Source organism: Melitaea cinxia, chromosome 10 (genome assembly GCF_905220565.1).
Source record: "Melitaea cinxia chromosome 10, ilMelCinx1.1, whole genome shotgun sequence".
In the NCBI taxonomy this organism is placed as follows: Eukaryota; Metazoa; Arthropoda; class Insecta; order Lepidoptera; family Nymphalidae; genus Melitaea; species Melitaea cinxia.
In genome coordinates, this window is record NC_059403.1 from 17,030,063 (window position 1) to 17,057,754 (window position 27,692).

General features: G+C 34.4%; 2 protein-coding genes and 1 non-coding gene across 3 annotated transcripts; 1 reads left to right on the forward strand and 2 right to left on the reverse strand.

Moving 5' to 3' along the window:
• Positions 1-6,519: 6,519 nt before the first annotated feature.
• LOC123657489 (oxidized purine nucleoside triphosphate hydrolase-like) lies at positions 6,520-7,020 on the forward strand. Its single transcript, XM_045593032.1, has one exon. It carries the CDS (start codon positions 6,520-6,522, stop codon positions 7,018-7,020), a length of 501 nt encoding a protein of 166 aa, XP_045448988.1.
• Positions 7,021-11,190: 4,170 nt separating this feature from the next.
• LOC123657022 (nuclear pore complex protein Nup85) lies at positions 11,191-27,516 on the reverse strand. Its single transcript, XM_045592625.1, has 9 exons — positions 27,442-27,516; positions 26,671-27,372; positions 25,603-25,725; positions 21,825-22,037; positions 20,338-20,444; positions 19,100-19,317; positions 13,372-13,599; positions 12,955-13,054; positions 11,191-12,485 (listed from the first exon to the last, which is right to left on the reverse strand). Exons 1-9 carry the CDS (start codon positions 27,514-27,516, stop codon positions 12,287-12,289), a joined length of 1,965 nt encoding a protein of 654 aa, XP_045448581.1. The 3' UTR covers positions 11,191-12,286.
• On the reverse strand, positions 22,689-22,760 carry Trnam-cau. Its single transcript has one exon. It is a non-coding gene; the product is annotated as a tRNA-Met (tRNA).
• Positions 27,517-27,692: the final 176 nt, after the last annotated feature.

The window sequence follows — 27,692 nt, forward strand, 5'->3', positions numbered from 1 at the left end:
TAGATGTATTTTTTGTAACTGGCTGGTTTTGATACCATGAAAAGGTGGCAGTAAAAATGAAATCAAAATGTAAAAAACACTTTCCCGCCACTTTTCAATTGTTTTTTTTTTTATTATTCGCTAAAATCATAATGAATAATACGAAGAAATTCGTTACATTTTAAAGTTTTACTTTAAAAACCGAAAATGCGACTCAAGCCACGAGAAAAATTTGTAACTTTTATGGACCTAATGCAGTGTCAGTAAGAGTAGCACACAATTGGTCACAAAGCGTTTTCAATCAGAAAATTTTGACTTCAAAGATGCATTTGCCCCCACACAGGGGTACCCTAGTGGGGGCCGGGGCAGTCGAGTGTGAGGCGTTAAGTATTTATTTATTATTAGAGTTTTAAAAAGTGTCTAAAATAAAATATAAAAATGTAGTAGCAGATGTGCTGATACAGCTACAAAACTTACAAAATTATTGGTAGCTGAATTGAATCGAAATTGACTGTGATTGCCCCACTTACTTACGACCAATAACTTCTTTTCTACGTTAACGTAACTTTATATTGACATGCTTCATTGGTCATAATAAAAAATGAAACGTTATTATTATTAAATATTTATTATTATTAAAAATATAACAAAAAAATGATAAATAATATTCTATGTACAAATTAAATAAAATCTATTTTTACATTATCGATTTCAGTTGTAAGTTGACAATAAGCAAAGAAGGTTGTTTTTATTTTTATAACATTAACGTTTTGAATTTAAAAGAATTATATAACATAAGTGCTGTGTGGCTACGGCGTGCTGTGTGGCTACGGCACTAAAGAATTTAGCCACCCCCTCTCTTCCAGTGGGTGTCGTAAGAGGCGACTAAGGGATAACAAGGTTCCACAACCACCTTGGAACTTAAGAAGCCGACCGATGGCGGGATAACCATCCAACTGCTGGCTTTGAAATACACAGGCCGAAGACGGGCAGCAGCGTCCTCGGTGCGACAAAGTCAGCCCTGCGATCACCAATCCGCCTGCCCAGCGTGGTGACTATGGGCAAAACACATGAGTTCACGTTATTTTTGGCGTAAACTTGTGGAGGCCTATGTCCAGCAGTGGACTGTATAGGCTGTAATGATGGTATAACATAATAATATATCCATTAACGTCGTCAGACTTAGAAAATATAAATTTAAAAAGGGTCATTTATTTAACGACGTCCTCGCATACCGTCTCACTTTTCACTTTATTTATCCACAAGTTAAATGGTGAATACGTGAGAAACAAACAAAATTTAAGTTAAAGCCTGTTTCACCAGTTCTGAATAAAGTTTATCCTGTTATTAAGTTACGATTAAACAGTAACAGCGGGAGGTAGAATGGGGACATTGGGACCTGTTTCGCGTCAATTTAAAGTACAGCTTTTAGGTTCATTTTTGCGAATATAAACATCTCATTAATATAGTGAAATTCGATGGAAAAATAATAATAAATCAAAAAAAGTGTGTGTGTCAGCTCCGACACACGACAGGAGCTTACTCCTTCAGATCGACTAGATAGTAGTAAGCCTTTTTTGTGCCTATGTAGATACATAGGCACAAAAAAGGCTTACTAGTCTAAGAAAAAGATTCATACCATATCAAATGGTAAATAAACGAATCAAATAATGCCATTTTATTAAAAAAACGTCGTAACGCCATCTATTGAAACCCTATTGGATTCCGATATATGGCGTTAACAAAAACGTAACGAGGTCATTCGTTCAGAAGATTTTACTCCTGAAATTTTCTTCATACCCGAGTAAACTCCAAAAGTTTCATCTTTTGAGTATCATCATATCCGACAAATGACGTTATCCACAACGGATGAACCAGGCCCTTAGACAATTATATCACAGACAATAAAAAAGTCTAGTCTTCGTCGTCTCGTAATTATTCTATGTCAAGAGGCAACATCGAACAATTGAGACTTAGGTGCCCAAAGTTGTCTGGGTTACGACGTGACCTACCTAATACAAGTGTCCAACTCGGGACCCGACTCTAGAAAATTAACCGTTATCAATATCAATAAAGGACTTTTCAAATAACAAATAATGTGAATGATGAAATTCTTTCCTACGTCGCCATTACAGTTTTGACATCAACTACAACTAGAGTTACTTTTAATCGCAATGAGTGTCAACAGGGCCCACTCATAATCGTTCGCGACCCACCAGTTGCAATGGGTCGCAATTCACAGTTTGGGAAACCCTGATTTAGAGCGTAACTTACAACTACTGAATTTCTTGAATTTTTTTTTATAAAAATCTATATTTCTATTCCGAGCGGCGCCAATGATCGTCAATCATGATGATGATAATGATGTGAATGAGCTTTAATGTTGTGACAAATTTAAACAACGATTTAAAATTTCATGTAAATAACTACTCTTACAAAGTATATTTAAATTATACACATTATTACAGTTTGAAGAGACCTTTTCGCTATCTGTGTCTTTTTGAGTTTTGTTTTAATTGGCCAGAGGATTCAGACAGAAACTGTCATAAGCCGAGAATGCTATGACTTATTTCAAATACGTTTGCATTTTATTAATTAAAATTACCATTTCAAAGGTTTTAACATCAATAATTGTTGTAGATAAAGGAATAATACCGTTAATAAAAAATTCGATCGCAATACAATTTTATGTGGATGTTGAAAACGAAAATCGAAAAGACATTTATAAAATTTATTCAACGGTTAAAAAATGTTGTCTTACCGATTTAGTAGAAGAAGATTGTGATACACTCGACGTTTACAGTGAAACATTTGCTTTTGTAAAACCTAAAGATAGAAACACGTTGATACACGTTTTACCCGCTCTGTACCAACACGATTTAGTGGGTTACTGTGAAATAATACTTGTGATCAATTCTTCTGGCAAACAGGAATTGTTAAAGATTCAAATTCCTTTTGATACTGAAATACGAAAAGAGTCTTTGTCTCTTGTCAAAGATTATGTTGATAATAATAAACCTATGGCATGTGAAACTTTAGATCAGAACTCTATAGACAAGTGTTCACCGGCAAATTGTAATTTGAAATATTTCGATCGAAGACCATTTTATGATTTTAATGTTAAAAGATGTATTAAAGCACCTGTTTGCCTTGGAGATATGGAGACAGATTTGCCAGATTTAATTTACGACCCTAAGATAAATGTTTGTAAAGATTTAAGTCTACCGTTGTCGTTTCGAGACATTTATTCCATGAGTACAGGAATTGGAACTGTTGTTACTACTGTCAAACCAGATTTAGTTAAAGTAAGCTTGAAATCAAATTGCACAACAATATCTCAAAACTTGTTATTTTTAAAAGATCTTATGTATGGGAAATTGTTTTCAAATGGAAACAAAGAAGATGTAAATTACGAAGATGATTGTAAGTCTGCAGTTTTTTCTATTATTATTTATATCGTGTATGTGTGTATGTTATTATTTTCATTCGTGTGCTGTGTTAATACAACTGTGTGGGTACATAGACAGTGGTTAAATGGCAACATTGGAAATATAATGAAGAAGATTCGAAGTAAATTTAAGCGGACGAGAAAATTGTCACGAAAGCCTTGCACCCGACGAAAAGTACGAAATGCTTTGTTACGTGATGTCGTAGTAAACGATGTGCCGCTGAAATTACGTGGAAGCATGATAAGCATTTGTGATAGACTCGAAAAGGAAATTCATAAGAAAAAGAGATATAGGAAATCAGATATCGGTAGTCAAATAAGCCTGCAGGAGGATAGGACAGTTTCTCGTTCTACAAATTCTTCGTCAGATGAAGGAGATGCCAGACGACCGTTAGTTAAATAGAATTAATAAGTTAACACTCTGTTTAACTAACGGCCTTCTATATTTTATTTAACTTCAAAAACAGGATGTAATAAAAATGTGTTTAAGATTATTATTCGTGTGCTTTAATTAGTGTGTCCATACGCGATAAGATTACAGAATGAAGAACCAGTGCTGTGACCGTTGGTTCAACGGTCACAGCTATGGATTGTCCCTGTTGCGTTGGCGGCTGTGGGTTCGATCCCCGCACATGACAAACATTTGTATTGGCCATACAGATTTTTGCCGTGAGCTGGGTGTTTATGCAGTCCTTGTGGGTCTTCCCACCGTGCCTCAGAGAGTACGTTAAGCCGTCGGTCCCGGTTGTAATCATGTACACCTGATAGCGATCGTTACTCATAGTAGGGAATATATCCGCCAACCCGCATTGGAGAAGCGTGGTGGATTAAGCTCTGACCCTTCTCCAGCATGAGAAAGAAGCCTAGCAGTAGAATATAACAGGCTGAAGCATTGTTTTAATCGAAAGCTTATATATGTCTTGTTCCATTTATATTTGATCGAGAAATTTTTTTTGAAAACGCGTAGTTTCTTGACAATTTTTTGTACCTACGTTGTATTACTTGTCGATGTAATTGAAGTCGGTTTTTTTTTTCGTTTGCGAGCAAACACAATTGTATCTTGGAAAAACCAAGATTTTTTCAATACATACATCTGCAAGCTGAATTTTAAAAATATGTCGTTATAATTTTATAAAATTCGGACACTTATTAAATAATTTCGCTTCGTCCCCTGTCATTTTACTTCTACATTTAACGTAAGCTGATTTTGCGGCTAAACTAATTTTATATCGGGCGAGATTTTCGATAAACCTCGAACAAATATACACAAAATTTAACGTAAACAATATTTTAAAAAACCAGCAAGTGTTATTAAATTTTGGCTTTGATAAAAACTTAAAATTGCTATCTCTATAAATATTAACACTAGGAGGTAATAATGCCATTATTATTTGTTTTTTTTTTTTGTTTTGTAGATTTAGCAATTCTTAAATATAAGAAATTAATAAACAATAAAAGTAGACACTAAACAACATCTTAACTAAACAACTAAGCTTAAATTAAACAACAAGCCGGAAGTTTGATGTTTACAATTTGCAAACAAGCGTACGGGTCTTTCCCATCCTTTTTTTTAAACTGACTTCCAAAAAAGGAGGACGTTCTCAATTCGACTATATTTTTTTTATGTATGTGACTTCAGAACTTTTGATTGGGTGGACCGATTTCGAAAAAAAATTTTTTAATCAAAAGGTGGTGTGTGTCATTTGGTCCCATTTTTATTTGAGATTTTACAACTACTTTTCGAGTTATATCTAATAATGCGTTTTTACTTGACGCTTTTTTCGTCGACCTACGTAACACACAACTTTTACACTACCACATAACTTTTTACTGGATGTACCGATTTTGATAATTCTTTTTTCGTTGAAAAAGAGATATCCCTAGTTTGGTACCATGATAAGGAAACCAGGATTTGGTGATGGGATCCCAGAGAAATCGAGGGAAAATCTCGAAAACCCACATAACTTTTTACTCGGTGTACCGACTTTGATAATTTTTAATTTAATCAAAAGCAGATGTTTATCATGTGGTCAAATTTAAATTTTATCGAGATCTGATAATTACTTTTTTAGTAATCTTTGATAATGCGTAGTTACTTGACTATTTTTTCGTCGATCTACGTTGTATTACTTGTCGATCTAATTGAAGTCGGTTTTTTTTCGTTTGCAAGAAAACAATTTTTTTTACGTGGGGAAAATCCATCATGGATACCCATGGTGCACATCATGGCGCGGGGGCGCCAGAGAGTTATGTAAGACTCGTATTGACTAAAAAACCACCAAGTTTGAGCAGTCGTCCGCCTGGGTGGGGCGAAATAGGGTCGCACTAACATTCGCCATCTAGGATCTTCCCCATCCTAGGTTAGCTTATCTGCAAATTATTTAGTGCCTAAAGATTTATAATCAGGTTAAATACCTTACGTTATTGCAATATTATTATTGGGGACAATGTAGGTACTGAATGATAATGTGTAATTTACTTGTTTATCTACCTACATAGGGAAATCTATGTTGATAGTAAAATTTTTAAAGGAAAAGTTTATTTTATTCGTCTTAGCGCATTTAAAATAGAAGCTTGTTTTTAATTTTTTTTTACTTTATTTCGACATAACATCAAAGGTCGCAAAGTAAGCTGGCATTACTCTTAAATTTTTTTGGTATTCAAATGTAAATAAATATGTGAACATGACAATAAATTTAAACTTTAACATTATGGTAAAGCTACAAAGTTCGCTCCTTGCTTGATATCTAGATACCAAGTTTCATTAAAATCGGTCCAGTACTTTTGCGTGAAAGAGTAACAAACGTACATACATACGTACAGACATACAAACATTCTCATAAACTTATATATCGCATTTATAAATATTAGTAGGATTTATTATGACAAAGCTATATATAACCAATTATAATATTTTTTTCTTTCGTGGTGTACGTGTATCCAAACCATTTCTGGCAGGTCTTTAAAAAGTTGTCTTTTGACAATTGACAATTTGACATTTATTTTAGCGCAAAATCGCAAACGGAAAACAAATCTAAGTAAATTTGTTATTGCTTATCATTAAAGAATTATATGATAAACTCGTTATCAAAATGTACTTAAGGAAAGTATACACTCTTGTCTTTCTTCATAACGAAACACACATTTTATTAGGGTTAAAAAAACGCGGTTTCGGTCTCAACAAATGGAACGGTTTTGGCGGCAAAGTGGAACAAAATGAAACAATTATTGATGCAGCAATTCGGGAATTACGTGAAGAATGCTGTGTAGACGTTAATAAAAATAATTTAAAGAATATAGGACATCTAGAATTCACATTTGAAGGAGAATCATTACTGATGGATGTGAGAGTTTTTTCTGCATCGGTATATGAAGGCGTTCCGACAGAAACTGAGGAGATGTCTCCGAAATGGTTTAATTACGAGGAAATACCCTTCAACGATATGTGGCCCGACGACCGGATCTGGTTTCCTTACATGTTAAAAAGCAAACTTTTTTATGGTAAATTTCATTACAAAGGCTATGATACAATATTAAATTACGAAGTGCAAGAGTTGAAATCTATGGATTCGTTTTATAAAAACAACAAATAAATCTACTTCTACGGACACTAACGTATGATTGTTATTGTTTGATTTTTTAAAATAATGTGCTGTGATTTTAGCTGTATTAGTTTAATAATATAAGAAAAGTTAATTAAGTAGTCATTTAAGAATTAAAACTAATTTGCATTGTTATAATAATTATAAATAAGTAATATCTACAATGGTAAATTATGTGATTTTTTTTATTCAATAAATGAGAAAAACATTTTTTTCAATCTGTGTCATAGAAAATTTGTGCCATTGTTATACTCACTAGTATGTAGTGTCTCTAAAACTGTGTATGTATCTGCTGCTGTAAAACTGTAATAATTTAGCGAACAATGTAAAACGTACAACTTACTGTTTATTTTATACTTATACCATAGACACTAGCTTGTTAACCAAACTTTTGTTAGTCAAACTTTCTGTATAAGATTCAGAAACATCAAAGAAAGCAGGAAAGCAAAATTCTATTAACATCAAAATCATAAATAACTTTAGTTGAATATGCTTCTAAAGGCACCTTCGAATCATCATCCTACAAGTTAATAATAGTAAAGCTACCACTGATTCGGAATGTAGATTCTGAAGAAAAGTATTAGCAAGAAACTGCAGTTTCTCTTTAAAATTACTGTTATAAGTTAAAATTGGTAATTTCTTGCATCACTTAATTCGCACATCTTCGTCATAAAAAATGTAATCCTGCACTGAAAAATAAGCTTTAGCTATTAATTTCTTTTTAATAAAAGCTTTAAATTTACTCTAAGACTTCACAAATTTTAACATCATACAAAACATTTTAATTTATTTACAATTTTTGTAATAAATACTGTGAATTAAGTTTTTTTTTTTATTTAGCAAGTTTTTTAATCTGTTTTTTATAAGTCTATATATGTAGGTATAAGTAAGTCAGCAAAGAGGCGTAAGACTATTTAAGTTACGGATATTTCGGACCTACCTGTTTTATTTAGAACTAAAAAAATGTAAATAAAGTGTTTTATTTCATTTTCAAACGTGAAAACATTTATATTGTGATACTATATAAAATTACAAAAATGCTAAAACATTCATTTGATTAACTTTTCATCTACAATTCTGAAGAAAAACAATTTATTACTTATAGCAAACTTCAAAAATCATATTGAATTCCATTTACTGAAAATTATGGCTTTCATGGTTAATTAAAGCTGGCATTATGACTTCAATTGTAATTATAAACAATAACAGAGTAGTTAATCTAATATTGAGAAGACACAAAAGACATTGGTCATACGGTTGAAATAACAAAGTCAATAAAACTTTCAACCCCATAGGAAGACATGTAGACATTTTATAGTTACACCTACTTAACCCAGAGAAACCATTGCAAATTTTAGAAAAAAAAATCATAAACAATCTTACCATGTAAAGACTTGTTAAAACAATATACAAAAGATAGTTAACTGCAAACCATTAATATGCTTTTATATTGAAAGCAGTGTTGCCGTTTTAGCCATTTTGAGGATCTAGCGGATTTTCAACGGTTTTAGCCAAAAAGCAATCCATTTTAGCCACCAAAATAAATCTAGCTACTTCTGGCTGCTTTTTAGATTTTTACTACATACATATTTTTATTACTATAAAAAGTCTACCGGCTAATACATACCATCATACGGTACCAATACTACCAAACTAAAATACATAGTTAATTTTAGGCAACACCAATAATGTCCGCATTATGGTTATTTTTTTCAATTAAAGCGTGTGAAACCGCGGGGCACAGCTAGTATATTATAGTCAGTAATTCAAAGTAAAGTAAAGTCGTCGTAGTTTTTTAGGTGTATTTCAAAACTAATTCAAGTTCTAATTAAGCATCAACATAATTTAGCATTGTACTCCACTAAGTCACATTATGTTCTGTAATTGGAAAACGCACACTTTAGCCACTTCTAGCGGAATTTCGAAAGTGATTTATTTACAAAACTGGCAACTTTTTTCTTTGATGTAGCCACAAACTAGATTGTCCTAACGGCAACACTGATTGAAAGATAGTGAAACATGGTGGTAGGCTAGCATTCGGTGGTCCTCTAGTCGTTATCATAATTTCAAATATTTTCATTAATTAATTTTTGTTTCATGGTTCATAATACTTATTTCATATACCTAAAATTGACATTTCTTGTATAGCTCAAAATCATTACCTCATAGTGGATGCTATTCTTATCTTAATTATGTCGGATTTTTCTTTCTAGGTTAGAGTTTAGACTTCTTCTTTAGTTCAAACTTCATACAAATTCTATCAAATGTATGGCTAGCACCAAATCATTATCAGCCCTTTGTAATGTATATTAAGCCAAAAGTGTCATTGGCTAATTTTATTCACTATGGGAATCCTTAGTCTCCAAACATTTTTTTTTTCTATCTTCTGACTACACAAAGAATTGGGCAATAAAAGGAAAACCGGTATTGTAAATGTTTTATATAAAAATTGATTGAAAGACCAACAGAATCAGTGAGATTATGTACACTTTTAATTTTCATAAGGATCACATCACTGACAAAGGGAAAAACGTTATGGGTATATAAATTAGAAATATTATATAAACCTAAGCAAAAATAGTATTTAAAACACAGTTTTTTGGATACAAGTTTCTCAGTTCAGGAGATAGTTTTCAAATTTGGTCATCGTTTTGTTATTCAAATACTTTTACTGGGGGTAGGATACGGCACAGCAGAAAATATCCTGCTCAAAATCTAGAGCAGCCTGACTGGGGAAGTACCTCCACATAACAGAAGATCACAGCTTAATAATACTGCTTTCAAGCAGTGTTGTGTTACGGTGGTAAGGTGACCAAATCTCCTAGGGAGAGTCGGGCGTAGAGTCGACAACGCGCTTGCGATATTTGTGGTATTTCAGGTGTTACTGACACTTATAGAGGCTATGGTAATCGTTTGCCGACGTAGACGTATAAAAAAAATACATTTTATCAGTATCCTTTTTAATCTAATATATAAAATTCTCGAATCGCAGTGTTTGTAGTTAAACTCCTCCGAAACGGCTTGACCGATTCTCATGAAATTTTGTGTGCATATTGGGTAGGTGTGAGAATCGAACAACATTTATTTTTCATCCCCGTAAATATTAAGGGTAGTCTACCCCCATTTTATTTAAATAATTTTTAGATAAATTATTTATTTTTTATTTTATTATGATTTGGTGTTGATAAATACATAGAACCTTAAATTTTCACCCTTCTACCACTAACCCCTATTTTTGAATAGCGTTTAGCGGCAAAACAACGTTTGCCGAGTCAGCTAGTATTCATATAATAATTGTATACAAGCCTATGGATGCCAGCAATAAAATTGCAAGTTCATTACCGATCCAGCTCTTGTGATCATCGGTAATTTTGAAGTACTACAGTTGGGCAGCTCTAGATTTTGTGCAGAATATGTCCCGGTGTGCCTTACCCAAAAATTAAAATGTTGTCGTAGATGAAATGAAAAAAATTGAGAGGTTGTGGAAAAGTAGATATGTTCATTTAGAAAACTATCTCCTCTATTTTTAGTTTTGAATAAATTATAATTATAACATCAAATAATATTAGAAATTTTAAATATAAAAGAAGTCTCTGATATTCTAATATTACAAGAATACATTGGTACTAGGGATTCCAATCCGGTGTCGTTTACAATCCATCCGGATCCAGACTGGATTGATCAAACCATACTAACGTAACTTTTGTTTTTTCATTCCAACGTAAGTAGATCGTAATTGAAGTGTAAAAACCCAAATAAAGAACCAAATTACCGGATACAATTTACCGAATTACAATCCCTAATCCCTATCCTTGTTACATTCTCAAATTTGTTCTGCCACTAATGTGTATTATGAATACTACAAAATCATTAAGACATAAATGTACAATTATTTTTACACAAAAAAAAAAGAATATTTAAAGTAACAAATCATTTACTTTTTAAGTAATTATGATAATTATTAACAAACTGAAAAAGAAAGTACTAAATCATTACTCCAAAATTGTATTAAAAGTTACGTGATCCTGCCCACGAGTTACTAAAAAAAAAAAATATAACGTAACAGAAATGCTTCCTATGTTATATTGTAAAAAAATATTTAGATGTTGAACTCAAAACAGAACTGTACCTCTGAATAAAAATAACTATAATTTTTTTTTATTTTATTTAATACAAATGTAAGTTTTGTTTAAGTAAAAGTTTAAAAAAATCCCCATTTACATTTACAACAGTCACAGTCAGACTTATACAATATTTCAATACATTCAAGGAACCTCGATACATTAAACATAACTGCAATTTATTATGGCGTACGCACGTTGGGGCAACGTGGGGCATTTACCCCACCATTAAACAAAACTGTAATTTATTATGGTGTACGCACGTTGGGGCAACGTGGGGCATTTACCCCACCATTAAACAAAACTGTAATTTATTATGGCGTACGCACGTTGGGGCAACGTGGGGCATTTACCCCACCATTAAACAAAACTGTAATTTATTATGGCGTACGCACGTTGGGGCTACGTGGGGCATTTACCCCACCCTGATTCGAAGATAAAATAATTGATATTTTACATGTTAATAAGGAAATTTTAGGTAGATTTAGCCAGAACTTCCGGAAATTATTATTGAAGTAGTGAGACAGCGAAACTAAATAAAGATATTTAATTTTCGACTACTTATCGAGTTTTACATTCATTTTTGCTCCACCTTTACAAAATTCTGAGTATACCATGCTGCAATCACAAATTCGCTATACCAAATTCTAATGAAAATTCTTTCCCAGCCGTTTCTTTCATTAGCAATAAAAAAAATTTAACAAACACAAACATATTAAATTAACTATTTAGACAACCATAAACTCAATTCAGTAGAACGAACTATCTTTTATTTTAATTTTGATTTAATTTTAAAACAATATATTTATTTAGCAAGTACTTCTTTGCCCTCTAGCGTCTTAGCATCCACTTAGACTACCCCGTTGGCGCAATTTGTAGTGCTTTCTGCTCCGGGGGTTGTGGGTTTGATTAATGCCCAAGTCTGGGGGGTCTGTATGTTATATGATAATTATTTATATTTCAAACTCAATAACATGTTTACTTAGTCTTATTAGTCAATTTTTTTTATGACTTCATGTTTTTGGAACACTATTGATCTTAAAGATGTTGAAGGCATGTAAGGCAGGCGAAGGCTTCGATCAGCCTCTCAACAAACTGCCTCATTATGTAGATATGAACCGCCAAATTATCAAATGTTAATCTTCTACATCAATAAGCGCTGTCCTTGCTAAGTTTCTCGCTAAAGCTAGACGGAGTAAATCTGCCTTTTCAGTACTAAGGCAAGCCGATCTCAATTCTAGACACAGCATTATCTCGTATGTGTCATCTGCTGATAATACTGGTTCGTCGGTTTCTAGGAGAGGTAGCGTGTCCAAGAGGAGCGTCGGCCAGAAACTGGTGAAGAAAAATTATAGGTACAATATATTTAAATTGACTTAAAAAAAAGGAGGACTCTCAATTCGACTGTCCTTTTTTATGATAACTGAGGTAGGGCACAGCAGGAAATTTCCTGCTCAAAATATAGAGCAGCCCGACTGGGGAAGTCGAACTTCAGAGAAGATCACAGCTAAATAATACTACTTACTCTATAGCAGCGTTGGGTTCCTGTGGTGAGTAAGGTGACCAGAGCTCCTGGGGGGGTTGGGGGTAGAGTAGAGTTGGCAAGTCGTTTGCAATGCTTCTGGTGTTACAAACGTCTATAAGCTACGGTAATTGCTAACCATCACGTGAGCCGTACCTTTAATTACCGACCAATAGATATCTGTATGGCTTATACATGTAAATTTTTTAAATGATAGTATAAAAGATATTATAGTTAACAGAGGATCCACTAGCAGAAAAAAATGAAAATATCAGTACTTACTATTCAGGCGCAATATTTGAAGTTATCAAGGAAATGAGGAGTTTTGCAGCCTTCCTGAATTCTCTATTCTTGTACAGTCTATGGAAATCACAGTATTTACCTGAAAGATAAATAAAATCTTAGTATATTTTTATTTTTAGATTTAATACACTTTTTATATTTAAAAAAAATATTCACGGTCTACATCCCCACCCATCATCTGCGTGAGGGGAACAACGTGCAGTCGGGTGTTTTCGACACAGACCACCGGATAAGTGGAGGATGGCTGTCAAACATTGGAAGGAAAACTCCAGCATAGAGACGGAGCCTACAGACCGTATCCTGATGGACTTTCAATTAGTAGCGAGACGCTCGACACTCACCGGGCAGCAAGCGCTCGCCGCAGTGGGCCCCAGTACGGTCAGTAGAGACACTCACCGAGCAGCAGCAGCGTGTCGTCCACCAGCAGCGCGGCGCCGGCCGACAGCAGCAGGTCGGCGGCGGGCAGCGGGCGCGCGCCGCAGTAGGCCCGCAGCGCCGCGTGCGCCGCGCGCGCGCACAGCGGCCCGCAGCGCGCCCGCCCGCCCCACGCCAGCGCCGCGCCCACGCCGCCCGCCCCGCCCGCGCACAGCCGCCGCGCGCCCATCGCTGCCGACACGTTCTGCGCTGCAGTCACGTTACACGTTATATATTTAACTCAACTGAATATAAAATAAATAAAAATAAAATAAAAAAACCTTTTATTTCATGCATTTTTTTTTTTTGAACATTCATTATTTACAATCTTTATTACAGTCATGAAAAAAAAAATATAGAATCGATTATTTTATACAACAGTTAGACATGACCATTTTGATTTTTTCTTATAATAGTAATGTTAATTAATTATAGTTGCGTAAAATTAAGTAAAATAAAATTAGAAGTAAAATTATAACTCAACTCAACTCAACTGAATATATTGAAATGAAATTCCACGTTTTACAAACGTCAAAAAAAATTTCATTCACAAAAAAAAAACAACAAATATAAAAGAAAGTTTACATTGAGTTTACAAGAGGTTACATTGATTATACACATCGTAATGCCTGGTTAGAAAAAACAAGTGCATTGACTTAGTGGGAAAAGGAAAAGTGAAGAAATAAACAAGTGCTTTACACCATACATTGTGGAAAACATCTACCATCGAGTGAAAACTACTTAATCAGTGAAAACATCGTAACTGTGAATTGGTCGTATTACGTATTTTATAGACATTTATCCTCGACACTGTGGACATTTGAAGTGAAAGAACAACTAAACCTGAAGTAAATTGTGCTTTCATAATCCCGCCAATTTGTCTTTTGAATAATAAAATTGTGTGATAAGTTGTTTGAATAAATAGTTTACCCTACTTTTTATTTATAACAAGTGAGCAAGAACTGCACAAAGACACTGGTGACATCTGTCGAAAGTTACCCGTATTACTAATACAAGTCCGAACCATCTTCGATCTACGATCGATCTGTCAGAGCTAGCTATCTTAGCAGTTCGGAACAATAATACAAGAGGGCGTTAGTAGTAACAGAACAATCACTTCAACATTGTTACACATTTTAAAAAATAATCTAGAAAGTATAAGAAATGGAGGAAATTATGCAAGAGCTTCGAAAAATACGAAGAGACTTAGATGAACAAAAAATCGCAATAGAAAAAAGTGGAGAGAAAGTGACAGAAAAAGTTACACAAAATATAAACTGTATACTGGAAGACAAGTTTAAACTGTTCAATGAAAAATACGAGCATCTAAGGGAAAAATGTGAAAACCAAGAAAAACGATTATATTTTCTAGAAAAACAGACAAGAAAAAACAACATCGTCTTTTTCGGAATAAAAGAAACAGAAACATCATATTCTAACCTAGAGAGCCTTATAGTGAACTTCATTAAAGAACACTTCTCTCAAGAACTGGACCGCAGGGATATTCAAGAAGTTAAGAGAATAGGGAAGAAAGGGGAAAGACCTCGACCAATAATTGTGACTTGTTGTACACTCGGCACAAAAATTAACTTGTTTAAAAATAGAAAGGCACTAAAAAATACCAGCTACTACATGACGGAAGATTTCCCACAAAATATACTAGAGAAGAGGAAAGAGCTACAAGAACAGGCAAGAATCGAAAGGGAAAAGGGAAACCTTGTAAAAATAAAATACGACAAGCTAGTCATAAGTAAAAGAAACAAAACAGCTGTAAATAACAAAAGAATGCTTTCAACTTCACCTGACAACCAAACCATAAAAGGAGCCGAAACAATTACACAGACTTACAAGAAAAATAAATCACAAACACTAATAAGAAGAACTTCAAGCCTATCAGAAGGTACTTCAAAACCGGGCATGCTGAATTACCTAATTAACAGAAACACAAACAACTCATCAGATCTGCAGCAAAATAATATCGTTAATATATAGCAATCGCCGCCCCCCTCTCGCAACGTCAACATACAACAAACATCATCAGAACACCAAACTCATCTTCCAAGCCGGCTGGTCACCGTGGAAGATCACGACCATAACCCTCCAAACAACCCTCCGAAAAATGAAAAAACCTTACAAAAAACGCTATACATTCTGACGTATAACGTTAAAACACTTTCATCATATGAACGTTTGTTAGAGCTAAACGAAGCTCTCAAAGAAATTAAATATGACATATTAGGATTAGCTGAAACAAGGTGCCTAGGAAACAAAATTGAAGAGCATGAAAACTTTATTTTCTGCTATACAGGACACACACCTGGAAGACATGGCGTAGGTTTTATAGTAAAATACCACCTTAAAAACAATATAGAAGGATACCTCGGTCTTTCTGAAAGAGTAGCTATATTGAACCTGAAATTCGAGTATACCAGCTTATCCATCATCCAAGTATACGCCCCTACTGCACAAGCAAGTGATGACGAAATCGATAGCTTTTATGCGACAGTAAGTAGGGCAATAGAACTAGCACACAAAGACTTCATACTGATGGGGGACCTAAATGCTAAAATTGGGATACCAAAAAACGAGGAGCATTTGATTATGAAAGCACACGGATATGGAATCAGAAATGAGAGAGGACAAAGACTAATCGAATATGCCAGGGAAAACAAACTATCTATTTTGAACACTTTCTTCAAAAAAAAAGCAAAAAATAAATGGACCTGGCGATCACCGGATGGAGCCAACAAAAATGAAATCGACTTTGTTCTCTCAAATCGACCTCGTCTGTTTAAAAACATAGAAGTACTAAACATAAACTACCCTTCTGATCATAGGCCAATAAGAGCTACAATATCATATGACACACATTTCAAAAAAAGCAGAACAAAGTTTACTAACTGTCAACATAATACACTAACAAGCAAAGAAGATATCACCAAGTTCAAAGAATATCTAAACTCCTACATATCGAAAGATAAAATGTTCGCTGAGACTATTATCCCAGTTCAGAAGTATTACGATAACTTAATCAGAATCATCACCTTAAGCTTGCAAAACGCCAGAGTAGCACAAAACCCAAAGAAAGGCCACAAAATAATTTCAGAGCGTACATTAAAACTTTTTAAAAGAAGACAATACCTGCAAAAAAGTTCGAATAAAACCAGAGCAACTAGAAATGAAATCTCGGCGCTTTACAAGCTTGTCAACAAATACATAAAAAAAGACTACGACAACTACAGATATAAAACTATTGAAAAACACCTAAGACAAACTGGTAGCACAAAAAAGGCATACAAAGAGCTGAAACCAAATAAAACTTGGATCGAAGAGCTAAAACGAGGTGATTTAACTAAAAACAACCGCGGCGACATTATAAGTATAGCGACAGATTTTTACAGGGATCTTTACAACAGAAAAGAGCCAGAGGACACAGACCACGAAAACCAAAATAACAGCAGCAATGATAACATACTAAAAATACCCCAAATTGAAGAAAATGACGTCATCGAGGCATTCAACAAACTGAAATTAGACAAAAGCCCGGGCTCGGACAACTTAACAAACGAGACTCTAAAGATATCTGCCCCAATACTAGCTACACCCTTTACAAATTTATTCAACGCTATCCTCGAATCTGGAGAGACACCCACCCAATGGTCTGAATCTAACATAATTCTGGTATACAAAAAAGGCGACCCTAAAGACATTGGGAACTACAGACCTATAAGTCTGCTACCGAGTACATATAAGCTTTTTTCTTCAATCTTGACCAAAAAAATTAGCTCTACATTAGAAACAAGACAACCTGTTGAACAGGCAGGATTCAGAAAAGGATTCTCTACCATCGACCATATTCACACACTCGAACTTCTCATTGAGAAATATCAAGAGAGTAATAGATCACTGTACTTGGCATATGTCGATTACAAAAAAGCATTCGATTCAGTTTCACACAACTATATCTGGGAAACTTTAACAGCACAGAATGTGGAAAACGAATACTTACGAGTAATCAAAAGCATTTACAGGAACAGCAAAAGTAGAGTTAAACTAGAAACCGCAGGTCCCTGGTTCCCTATAAAGAGAGGCGTAAGACAAGGGGACCCGCTTTCACCTATATTATTTATAGCCACGTTAGAGTCGATAATAAGCAAGCTGGACTGGAACGAATGCGGAATAAAAGTAAAAAATAAGTATTTGAACCACCTACGTTTTGCCGACGACTTGGTACTGATATCAGAGAATGGAAAAGAACTGCAGTACATGGTAGAATCACTAAACAAAGCTAGCAAGCTCGCCGGGCTAGAGATGAACCTCTCAAAAACTATGGTAATGACCAACAACACCCAGGTACAAATATACGTCGACAACGAGATGCTCCAATACACTGATAAATACATCTACCTAGGCAAACAAATAAGCTTCGACAGGCTAAATCACTATCAAGAGATTGAGCGCAGAGCCCAGCTAACATGGAATAAGTACTGGAGCCTAAAAGAAATATTTAAGAGCAACATGCCAATCAAACTAAAGACAAAGGTTATGAATTCATGCCTTCTACCATGCCTGACCTATGCTTGTCAGACATGGAAGTTTAACAAGAATGTTAAAAATAAAATTATAACATGCCAACGAGGAATGGAGCGGAGTATGCTAAACATAAAAAGAATAAATAAAATAAGGCATACAAAAATACGCAACATCACAAAAGCAACAGATGGTTTAGCACAAGCTCTTGCATTAAAATGGAAGTGGGCCGGACACATAGCACGCCTGCAAGATCAAAGGTGGACAAAAAAGGTGACAGAATGGAAGGGGCCAGTGGGCAAAAGAAAGAAAGGGAGACCTTACACCAGATGGGAGGACGAAATCAAACGCATAGCCGGTCCAAACTGGACACAAACAGCACAATCCAGAGAAAACTGGTTAAATTTGGAGGAGGCCTTTACCTGCAGAGGGGTTCTTGCAGAATAATTTTACTAAACAAATTAACAGTTACATAAAACATCTATTATAATAATGTATCTAAATATTTCTTATATTAAGCTGTAATTACTAACCATTATATATTTAAAGTAAATAAATAACAAAAAAAATATTAGATAGATAAATTAAAAAAAAAAAAAAAAAAAAAAAAAAAAAAAAAAAAAAAAAAAAAAAAAAAAAAAAAAAAAAACGATACTAACAAACCAATTTAACTTGCAAACTATTATTTTCTGGAAGAAATAAAAGGCTTTTTTATTTTTTTTTTATTTTATTTATAATGCCTGGTTTATTATAACTGTTTGCTTGTAACCGAGAAAAGAATTGAGAATAGGAAAAGAAAAATAATCACTAAATCGGTACACAGTAAAAAGTTATAAGATAACACATACATGATAGACCAGTGCTAACTTTTGAAACCAAAAAATAAATTATAGAATGCTGAAAGGAAAAATAAATTATGAGCAATCTGAGGTCGGGAAGTGGTAGGAGGAGGATTTAAGGGTAAAAAAGGTTTATCTCGATTTCCAGCTAAAATACAAGTCCTATGGAAAAAAGTTCAATGACAAAGTTGTATGTAGTAAAATGATCTACAACTTTTGTATTCACACTTTTTTCACGTAACCTCAAAATTGATGTGAAAATTAAAAAAAAACAAGTTCTTGGTTATAAGAAGTAATTACACACACAAATACGACAAATATTATAATAAAATTTCACTCACCAACATCAACTAATCCATATTTCTTAGCTTGAGCAACCACTCTCATAGCTTTTGCCTCCGTATCTATTGGTAATCGTTCCAGTAGCAGCTCTGCCCTTTTTAATCCTTCAGGGGGACAGGAAGCCAGGTATGAAAGACCGACAGACCAAAGCGATTTGTGCTCCATTAACAATGAGCCGTATTCTAGGATGAGGCTGTCACGGAGATGACTTGTGACACTGAAATTAATACATTTGTAAATAAATTTGAATCTGACATATAAAAGCCTCCAGTCGGATGGAACATTTGGATGATTCATACAATATATCTTCATATACACTACAATAAACCATATAACAAGTAGAACAGAGACAGTCTAGTTAAATATAAAAAGATAATTAATTTACTCTTAATCCTATTTCATTCAATTCACACACAGGTGAAAATCCAACTTTTTTTTATATACAACTTAGTCAGGAAGCACTCTGGAGCTCTGGTCACCTTACTCACCACAGGAACACAACGCTGCTTGAAAGCAGTATTATTTAGCTGTGATCTTCTGTACGGTCGAGGTACTACCCCAGTCGGGCTGCTTCAGATTTTGAGCTGGACATTCCCTTATGTCCTACGTCGTTTACTACCAACTTGGGCCCATTGCCCGGGAAGCATTTATTTGTTTGAATTAATTAATTTATTAATATTTAATAAAACACTTTTTTCGGATTTTATCGCGGTTTATTATTAACTTTTGATTCCCGACGTTTCGGATACTTTACAGCAACCATGGTCACGGGAGGACTGAGGTGTCAGACGTCCTAACGTTACAAAGTTATTCGAAACTACCCGACATACATCAATATTTATTTAGTCCTATCTACGCAGAATGTGCTAATTGAGTCTTTAATCTGTGGTAAATTATGCTTGGTTTTTGATTTAATTATATTAATAATGGGGTCCCAAGCAGGTGGTAATTGCCAGCCATCTTCTCTATTGAAATTTGGATGTTTTTTAATTTCAATAGCCTCACGGATCATCCTTGGTTGGAATCGGTGTTCTTTTGCGAGGATCTGTGGTTTATCGAATCTAATATAATGGCTAGCTGTGTCTAGACTGTGTTCACAGATTGCAGACTTAGTATAGCGACGATGTTTCAAGTCAGCTATATGTTCTTTATTAATATTTTATTTCATTTGTTATATCTTAATATTGAATATGTTATGTTTCTAAGATATGAAAAAGGAACAAGTCAAGAAACTCACTCAGTCTGATGCTCCAGGATCTGCAACTTCCCGGAGTGGTAAAGTATGTCTGTTAAATGTGATGCAAACCAACCGTTGTCTGATATTTGCTGAATTTCGTGGATAACCTTTTTAACAATAGAAAATATTCATTATAAATCATCAATAACAAATATATATTTTAACATACACATACAGGTGTCTTATCACTTATTACATGTATTTAGATATTTTAAAAATTCTATATTTAAGAGTACAGACATTGTAAGATATTCCCTGGCACAAATCTCTAACTGACAGAACTCTAACTGTGGCGTTGAATCAACATATGCTGTCCTTTTTCATCAAGATTAGACAGTCTGTTATCCCCAGCCATCAAAATCTCATCTATTCCAGATCCCCATCGAAATGAAAACAACTACCACACCCAGTCATCGATATCATCAGAGAGTCTATTTCCCTATCTAACCTGGTACTCCCACTGTGGTCGCTGTCCCCAGGCATCAAGATGACGATACTTTCGTCCCCGTCTCATCTGGTACAAATCTACCGCCGATAGTTCCCACCGTGTCGACGACCGCTCTGGTGTAATGGTGTGTGTTCCGTGTCGGCGGCGCCTAATCGCTGATGGTCGCTGGTTCGATTTCCGCTCGGAATGGATATTTGTGTCTATACAAATATTATTTCTGGTCTGGTTGCTAGACCTTGTGGATCTCATCACCGTGCCTCAGAGAGCCGACGGTCCCGGTTGTTATCATGTATACTTTTTTTTTTAAATATTTAGATTAGAACTTGCGCTTTGTGGTGCGCGCTTGCCTAGAAGATGCCTATTCACTCTCGATTTAAAGATACCCAAGTTATAGTTTTTTGGAAAAATGGAAGCCGGAAGGGCATTCCAAATTTTTGCGGTGCGTATTAGGAACGAAGAAGCAAACCGTTTAGTGCGAGATCGTGGGATTTCAACCACATAGCGGTGCAGATTCATACGATGCCTTGCAGTTCGGTGGTAGAAAGGTGATAATGGAACCAAATTGTATAGTTCTAGAGCACACTCTCCGAAATACCTGATAGCGATCTGTTATGCCTAGGTTTAATTCGCGGTTAGTGCTGACGCCGCTAATTTAACTACTTTTAAATATTCCATTTTCCATACGGTCGAGTTAGTTGCCGTTTACCATCCAGCGCGTCACTATATATATTTTTTACCCAGAAAAGGAAAGTGAGGTGTTTCTAGGGACAGTTACTGTAAGTGTTTGGACTATTAAACAAACTTTATCAATATTTGAACAAGTTGTGTGTTTATTCTAAAAAGACTACCGGGAGGTGCCGCGTAACAGATCGTTACTCATAGTATGGTATATATCCGCCAAACCGCAGTGGAGCAGCGTGGTGGATTCAGATCCGATATTTTTCCTACATGGAGAAAGAGGTCTATACCCAGCAGTGGGATATTACAGGCTGAAGGGTAATTCCCACTGTGTGTGTGTGTTCCCACCCCTTCTTCTTACCTGGTGCAGGTCCCCCTCCAACAAGGCGCGCACGGTGAGGTCCAGCCGCGACCCCCCCGCCCCACCGAGTCCCGCGCACGCCGCCCCCGCCGCGCCCAGCTCCCGCCGCCTGGCCCAGGGCGCCGTGAACAGAACCCAGCCGCCTAGGATGTCGTACCACGAGCTGTACTTCGCTCTGATCGATTCGAACGCCGAGTAATCACCCGTCATTAACTGGAAATTGTTAATTACAACATTTTACATACTAAATATATTAGATATTAAAGAGCAACTACAGAGTTTCCTGATAAGTCTTCTCTGCAGAATCTATATTCCGAATCAGTGGTCAGTGATAGCTTTACTTTTAACAATAATAATTAATTAATTGAAACTGATTATATTTTAATTTCTAAAATGACGATTCAAAAGTGCTTTTGCAGCCTTCTTGAATAATGGAAATTTTGATTTTATATATAAATACGAGAATAGCTTCTTTTTATCCAATATTTCCACGTAATTTGAAATTACCGCGAAACGCAGATCTTATAATTAAAGATAGAATTGACTTTTGGTTCAAAGTGGACAAAGTCCGCATCAAAAAAAAAAAAATTATAAATAACGATATCTTCATTGAATAAAAAAAAAAAAAAAACGATACGATTGAAAGTAAATAAATACTCAAATAAATTTCTTTTCCCAAACTTTTTAATTTTTTTCCTGTCAACATGAAACACATTCTTAAAATAAAAATTTAAAAATGACCTCAGAAATCACAAAAAAAAATTATTAGTCAGATATTTTACACCATCTACTAACCTTTAAATTACTTAAAATTAGTTAAATATATCGTTAAAAAAAAAATAATATAATAAAAAAAAATATTCATAGCAGAGCGTGGTTTCGATCCACGGACCTCTGGGTTATGGGCCCAGCACGCTTCCACTGCGCCACTCTGCTACGAAGTCTCGCCGCAAAAATACTTATCTACTTCTAAGACGTGTTCATAATCTTATCTACTACAACTTTTTTTAAAGGCATAATAAATTGTGTTTGCTCGCAAACGAAAAAAAAACCGACTTCAATTACATCGAAGAGTAATACAACGTAGATCGACGAAAAAATAGTAATACTTTGTTCGTATTCCATATAACGCGACATTATAAAATTGTAGAATTATATAATGTTCTACTGTTATTTCTAACATTTTGTTAGCGATTGTAGGCAGAAATTTCATAAAAGGCCCGTCGTCGATTCGCGCGAAGCGCTGACATCGCTTATTACGGCGGGTTTTTTAGTTGAAGCGGATTTATATTGAATTACGGTTTATGTCTTCTTTATTAAAAATATGTAATGTTCACGTTTTCACACAGCTCCGATGCACGACTGGAGTTTACCCCTTCAGATCAACTGTCTAAATAAATAGGCACAAAAAGGCTTACTAGTCTAAGAAATATATTATTACTATATCAAATTGTAAATAAATGAATGCAATAACGCCATCTATCGGAACCTAATTGCGTTATTAGAAAACGTCTGAACGCCATCTCTAACAAGGTCATTCGTTCAGTAGATTTTACTGTTCAATTTTTTCATTCCGGGGCCTTAAATGAAAATCGATTCTTAAGGAGAAAACTCCAAAAATATTCAAGTAAATACGCATATCAGATATAGCTCAAAAAGTTCGAGTCAAATCTCAATTATATTTAAATGGGACCACATGACAAGCACCACCTATCGATTAAAAAAAGAATCATCGATATCGGTCCACCCAGTAAAATAGTAATGAGGTTAATATAACGTTGGTCGACGTAAAATAGCCAAGTAAATACCCAGTATTAACGATAACTCAAAAATTAAAAGCTCAAATATATTTATAACGAATAAACTGCTACTCTCTACTCTAGTGGAATATTGTAATTTGATCGATAGTGAACGAAGTAATTTCATTACATTTTGATAGATGGCGTTGTGGCAAAGTATTGAACATGACCACAGTCGTCTTAACATCGTCATGTAAATACGTGTCATCAAAGATTACTCAAAAATTGCTCATTATATCTCAATCATATTTAAAACGGACGACATGACAAGTATTAGCTTTTGATTTATACAAAAAAGATCAAAATCAGTGCACCCAGTAAAAAGATATAACGTATAATACAACGTAGGGTGACGAAAAAACCGTCAAGTAAATACGCAATATTAGATATAACTCACAAATTACTAATCAAATCTCAATTAAATTTGAATGGGACCACGTGACGAATAGTAGCTTTTAATTTATATAAGAAACGTCAAAATCGGTGCACCCAGTAAAAAGTTATGAGGTATAATACAACGTAAGGTGACGAAAATAATGTCAAGTAAATACGCGTTATCAAAGATTAATCAAAAAGTAGTTATCAGATCTCGATAAAATTTATATGTGACCACATGATAAACATCAGCTTTCGATTAAAGTAAAAATTATCAAAATCGATACACCCAGTAAAAAGTTATTGCGGATTTTCAAGAGTTTCTCTCGATTTCTCTGGGATCATATCATCAGATCCTGGTTTCCTTATCATGGTATCAAACTAGGGATATCCCCTTTCCAACAAAAAAAGAATTATCAAAATCGGTACACCCAGTAGAAAGTTATGTGGTATAATACAACGTAGGTCGACGAAAAAAGCGTCAAGTAAAAACGCATTATTAGATATAATTCGAAAAGTAGTTGTTAGATCTCAAATAAATTTAAATGGGACCAATCGGCACACGCCACCTTTCGATTAAAACAAAATTTGTCGAAATCGGTCTACCCGGTCAAAAGTTCTGATGTAACATACATAAAAAAAAAATACAGTCGAATTGAGAACCTCCTCCTTTTTTGGAAGTCGGTTAAAAAGTTGCACACTTAACGTAAAACCTCACGTTTTTTTTTTTTTTTTTTACAGCTCATTATACTAATCTTGATTTCTGTAAGGTTCATTATTTGAATTTTTTTCCTAAAATACGAAAATGTATATTAGGTAAATAAAGATTTTCTAAGTTGCTCGTAACTCACGAGTGAAGATCTTTTTTACTAATTTTCACACCAACTACATTGATAATTATTAAAAGTTTGCTATTCAAAACTAGCTGTCACCCGCGGTTTTGCTCGCGTAGATATTAGTGATATTTACAAAGAGGTCCCAAGATAAAGTTCCTAATTGAGAATATTGCATTAATTTAAGACCTCTTTGTACACAAAATTTATGATTCAATTTTTATGCACTAATGCCACAAGAATTTAGTATGTATGGAATTGTAAAACTCCTTTTAACTGTCAATGTGTAAAACAGTAATTTCAGTAAAAAAAGCTATTCCCCTGTTTGCTTTAAAAATTATATACTAAAAAGTTTACTAATAATATTGCATATTAGATTTTGACGAGTTTTTAATCCGTGGATACGGCGTTTGCACTAAATATTATTTAAAAATCTATCTAAGAATGAAAATTTCAGCATCAAATATAGAAAATATCGTAACAAATCAACTAAAATTATTGTGCAACATTTGTGATAATTTTGCTACCAGCATCATTATATATTAATTATAGAATGGTGTCATGATAATTTGACGGAACAATTCGTTATAGTTATATATTATATCCGTTATTCATTTATAGTTAACTGTTCCCAACGGTTAAACAATTATTTGTTAAAAAAAAATCTTTAAAGTATAGGATAAATTCGGGATATTATGAAAATTGCATCCCAAATATAAATTAAGCCAAAAGTTAAAAAAAAATAACGTTTATAAAAAAAATTACACTTACCCTCATGATAAGTTCAAGCTGGTCGTTCTGTGCCAATAGTCCACTGCTCAGTTTTGAACGACACTCTGCTTGCCAATGCTTCCATGATATTGTGAACTCCCCCGTTGATATGCCTCCATATACCTAAAATCAAGATTATTGGGATTAAATAAATATTATTGTTTTTAACAAAGCTTGAGTTAAGAAGTCCAATATTACACTAAAGCATATTAATTTGTCATTGTGTGTAATTGTAATTGTTGTTTGTTATGCTTTGTGGTTACAACAGTAAAAAATATAGCAACCCCCTCTTACATTGGAATAGCGTGGTGAATGATCCTTCTCCTACACTGGAAAAGAAGCCTATGCCTAGCAGTGGGATATTACAGGCTGAAGCATATTATTTTTACATTTTAATATAACTAGATTGGCGAACAAGTCTAAGGCTCACCTGATGGCAAGTGATTACCATAGCTTATAGACACCTGTAACACCAGAAGCATCGCAAAGCGTTGCTGACCCTATCTCCTACTCCCCCCAGGAGCTCTAGTCACCTTACTTACCACAGGAGCACAACATTGCTTGAAAACAGTATTATTTAGCTGTGATCTTCTGTAAGTTCAAAGTACTTCCCCAGTCGGGCTGCTCCAGATTTTGGGCAGGAAATTTCCTGCTGTATATATCGACACCAACAATTTATACTATGCCAACTCAAATTTTCGAATTCGAATGAGTTGGTTTTTTTTTAATGCAAACTTGATAAAGTGTGTTTTTATATGTAATTAAAAATTCTAAAATTTGCAATGAATAAATTAACTATTAAAGATACCAAATTTCAAGTTTCTTAATTAATGTAAAAGGTATCACGTTTTCCCCTTTATAAGCCTCTATTGTAACGTTCACTTTTATGAGTTAGCTTAGTATAAATTGTTGGTGTCGATATTATACCTCAGTATATTGTATGCTTTATTTATCAAGTTACTGTGTCATTCTCTCAGAATTTATTCAAAAGGATATTTAAACATAATTAATTAATAAGATTTTCATATTACATTATTTTATTTATCTAAACAACATTCAGATACTTACATTGTAAACAGGCATACTCCTTAAAGAGTTGTCAACAAGTTTGAACTCGTTACTATCAGCATTGGAATGTAGTTTAAGTAATGATCGTACCACGTCAATACGTCCTTGCACCACCATACCGATAACGGTGTCCCAATACTCCGGATGGTCTTCAGACCCTCGTTCACATGCTTCAAGTAGCTGAGCAGCAGTCTGCTCGTGACATGGGAAATGAAAACGCACCCATTCTAACAAGAACGGCAATACTACTTCTCCAGGAATTATGTCGATATACAATATTTCGCATAGATGCCAAATGCATTCGATAGAATAAAATATTGTTATGTACGAAAGAAGTGTATTCTTCTCTAGACCGTCTGTCTCCTTTTCCGCAGCTTCTTGCAGGCTTTCTATGCATACTCGGATGATGGAACGATATTGGCGGGAAAGCTTTAAAAACTCGACCTGGTTGTCTGAACTTTTCGAAATTTCGACAAGCTTTTGTAGTGATAAAAAAGTTCCGTTTGCTTCGTTGACTAATTTACGTAAAATTGGCGTAAAAAGTACAATATTTTGACGAATGTTTAAAATTTTATCGTTAGATTTGGCCGCTGTATCTGATGTCGTTTTGTTTACATTTTGGCTTCGAGGATATATACCAAATTGATTTCCACGTCTCCAAGCACAACCTATACGTTTGTCAAAACATTTATCCGGTAAAACCTAAAAGAAACATAGTGTTTAGAAGCGGTCAAACATAACCTCAGCCACTTTTCCTGTACGTATACTTACAAATGTTTTAACGCAACTAACTGTTTGCGCCTCGGTAACCACTGAAGGACTTGAAGAAAAGCTTGAAAAGTTCATTTTTTGAGAAAACATGAAATTACTGTTAATCGTATACTAATAACAAGTTCATAACCGTTTATTTTCAAGTTTCAACTTTCAATTATTTTTAAGCAGATGCTGTCATGCTTTGCGCTTATTTAAAATTGTCAAAAGTCTTATCAAGTTAACACAGATATAATAGTACCTTATAATTA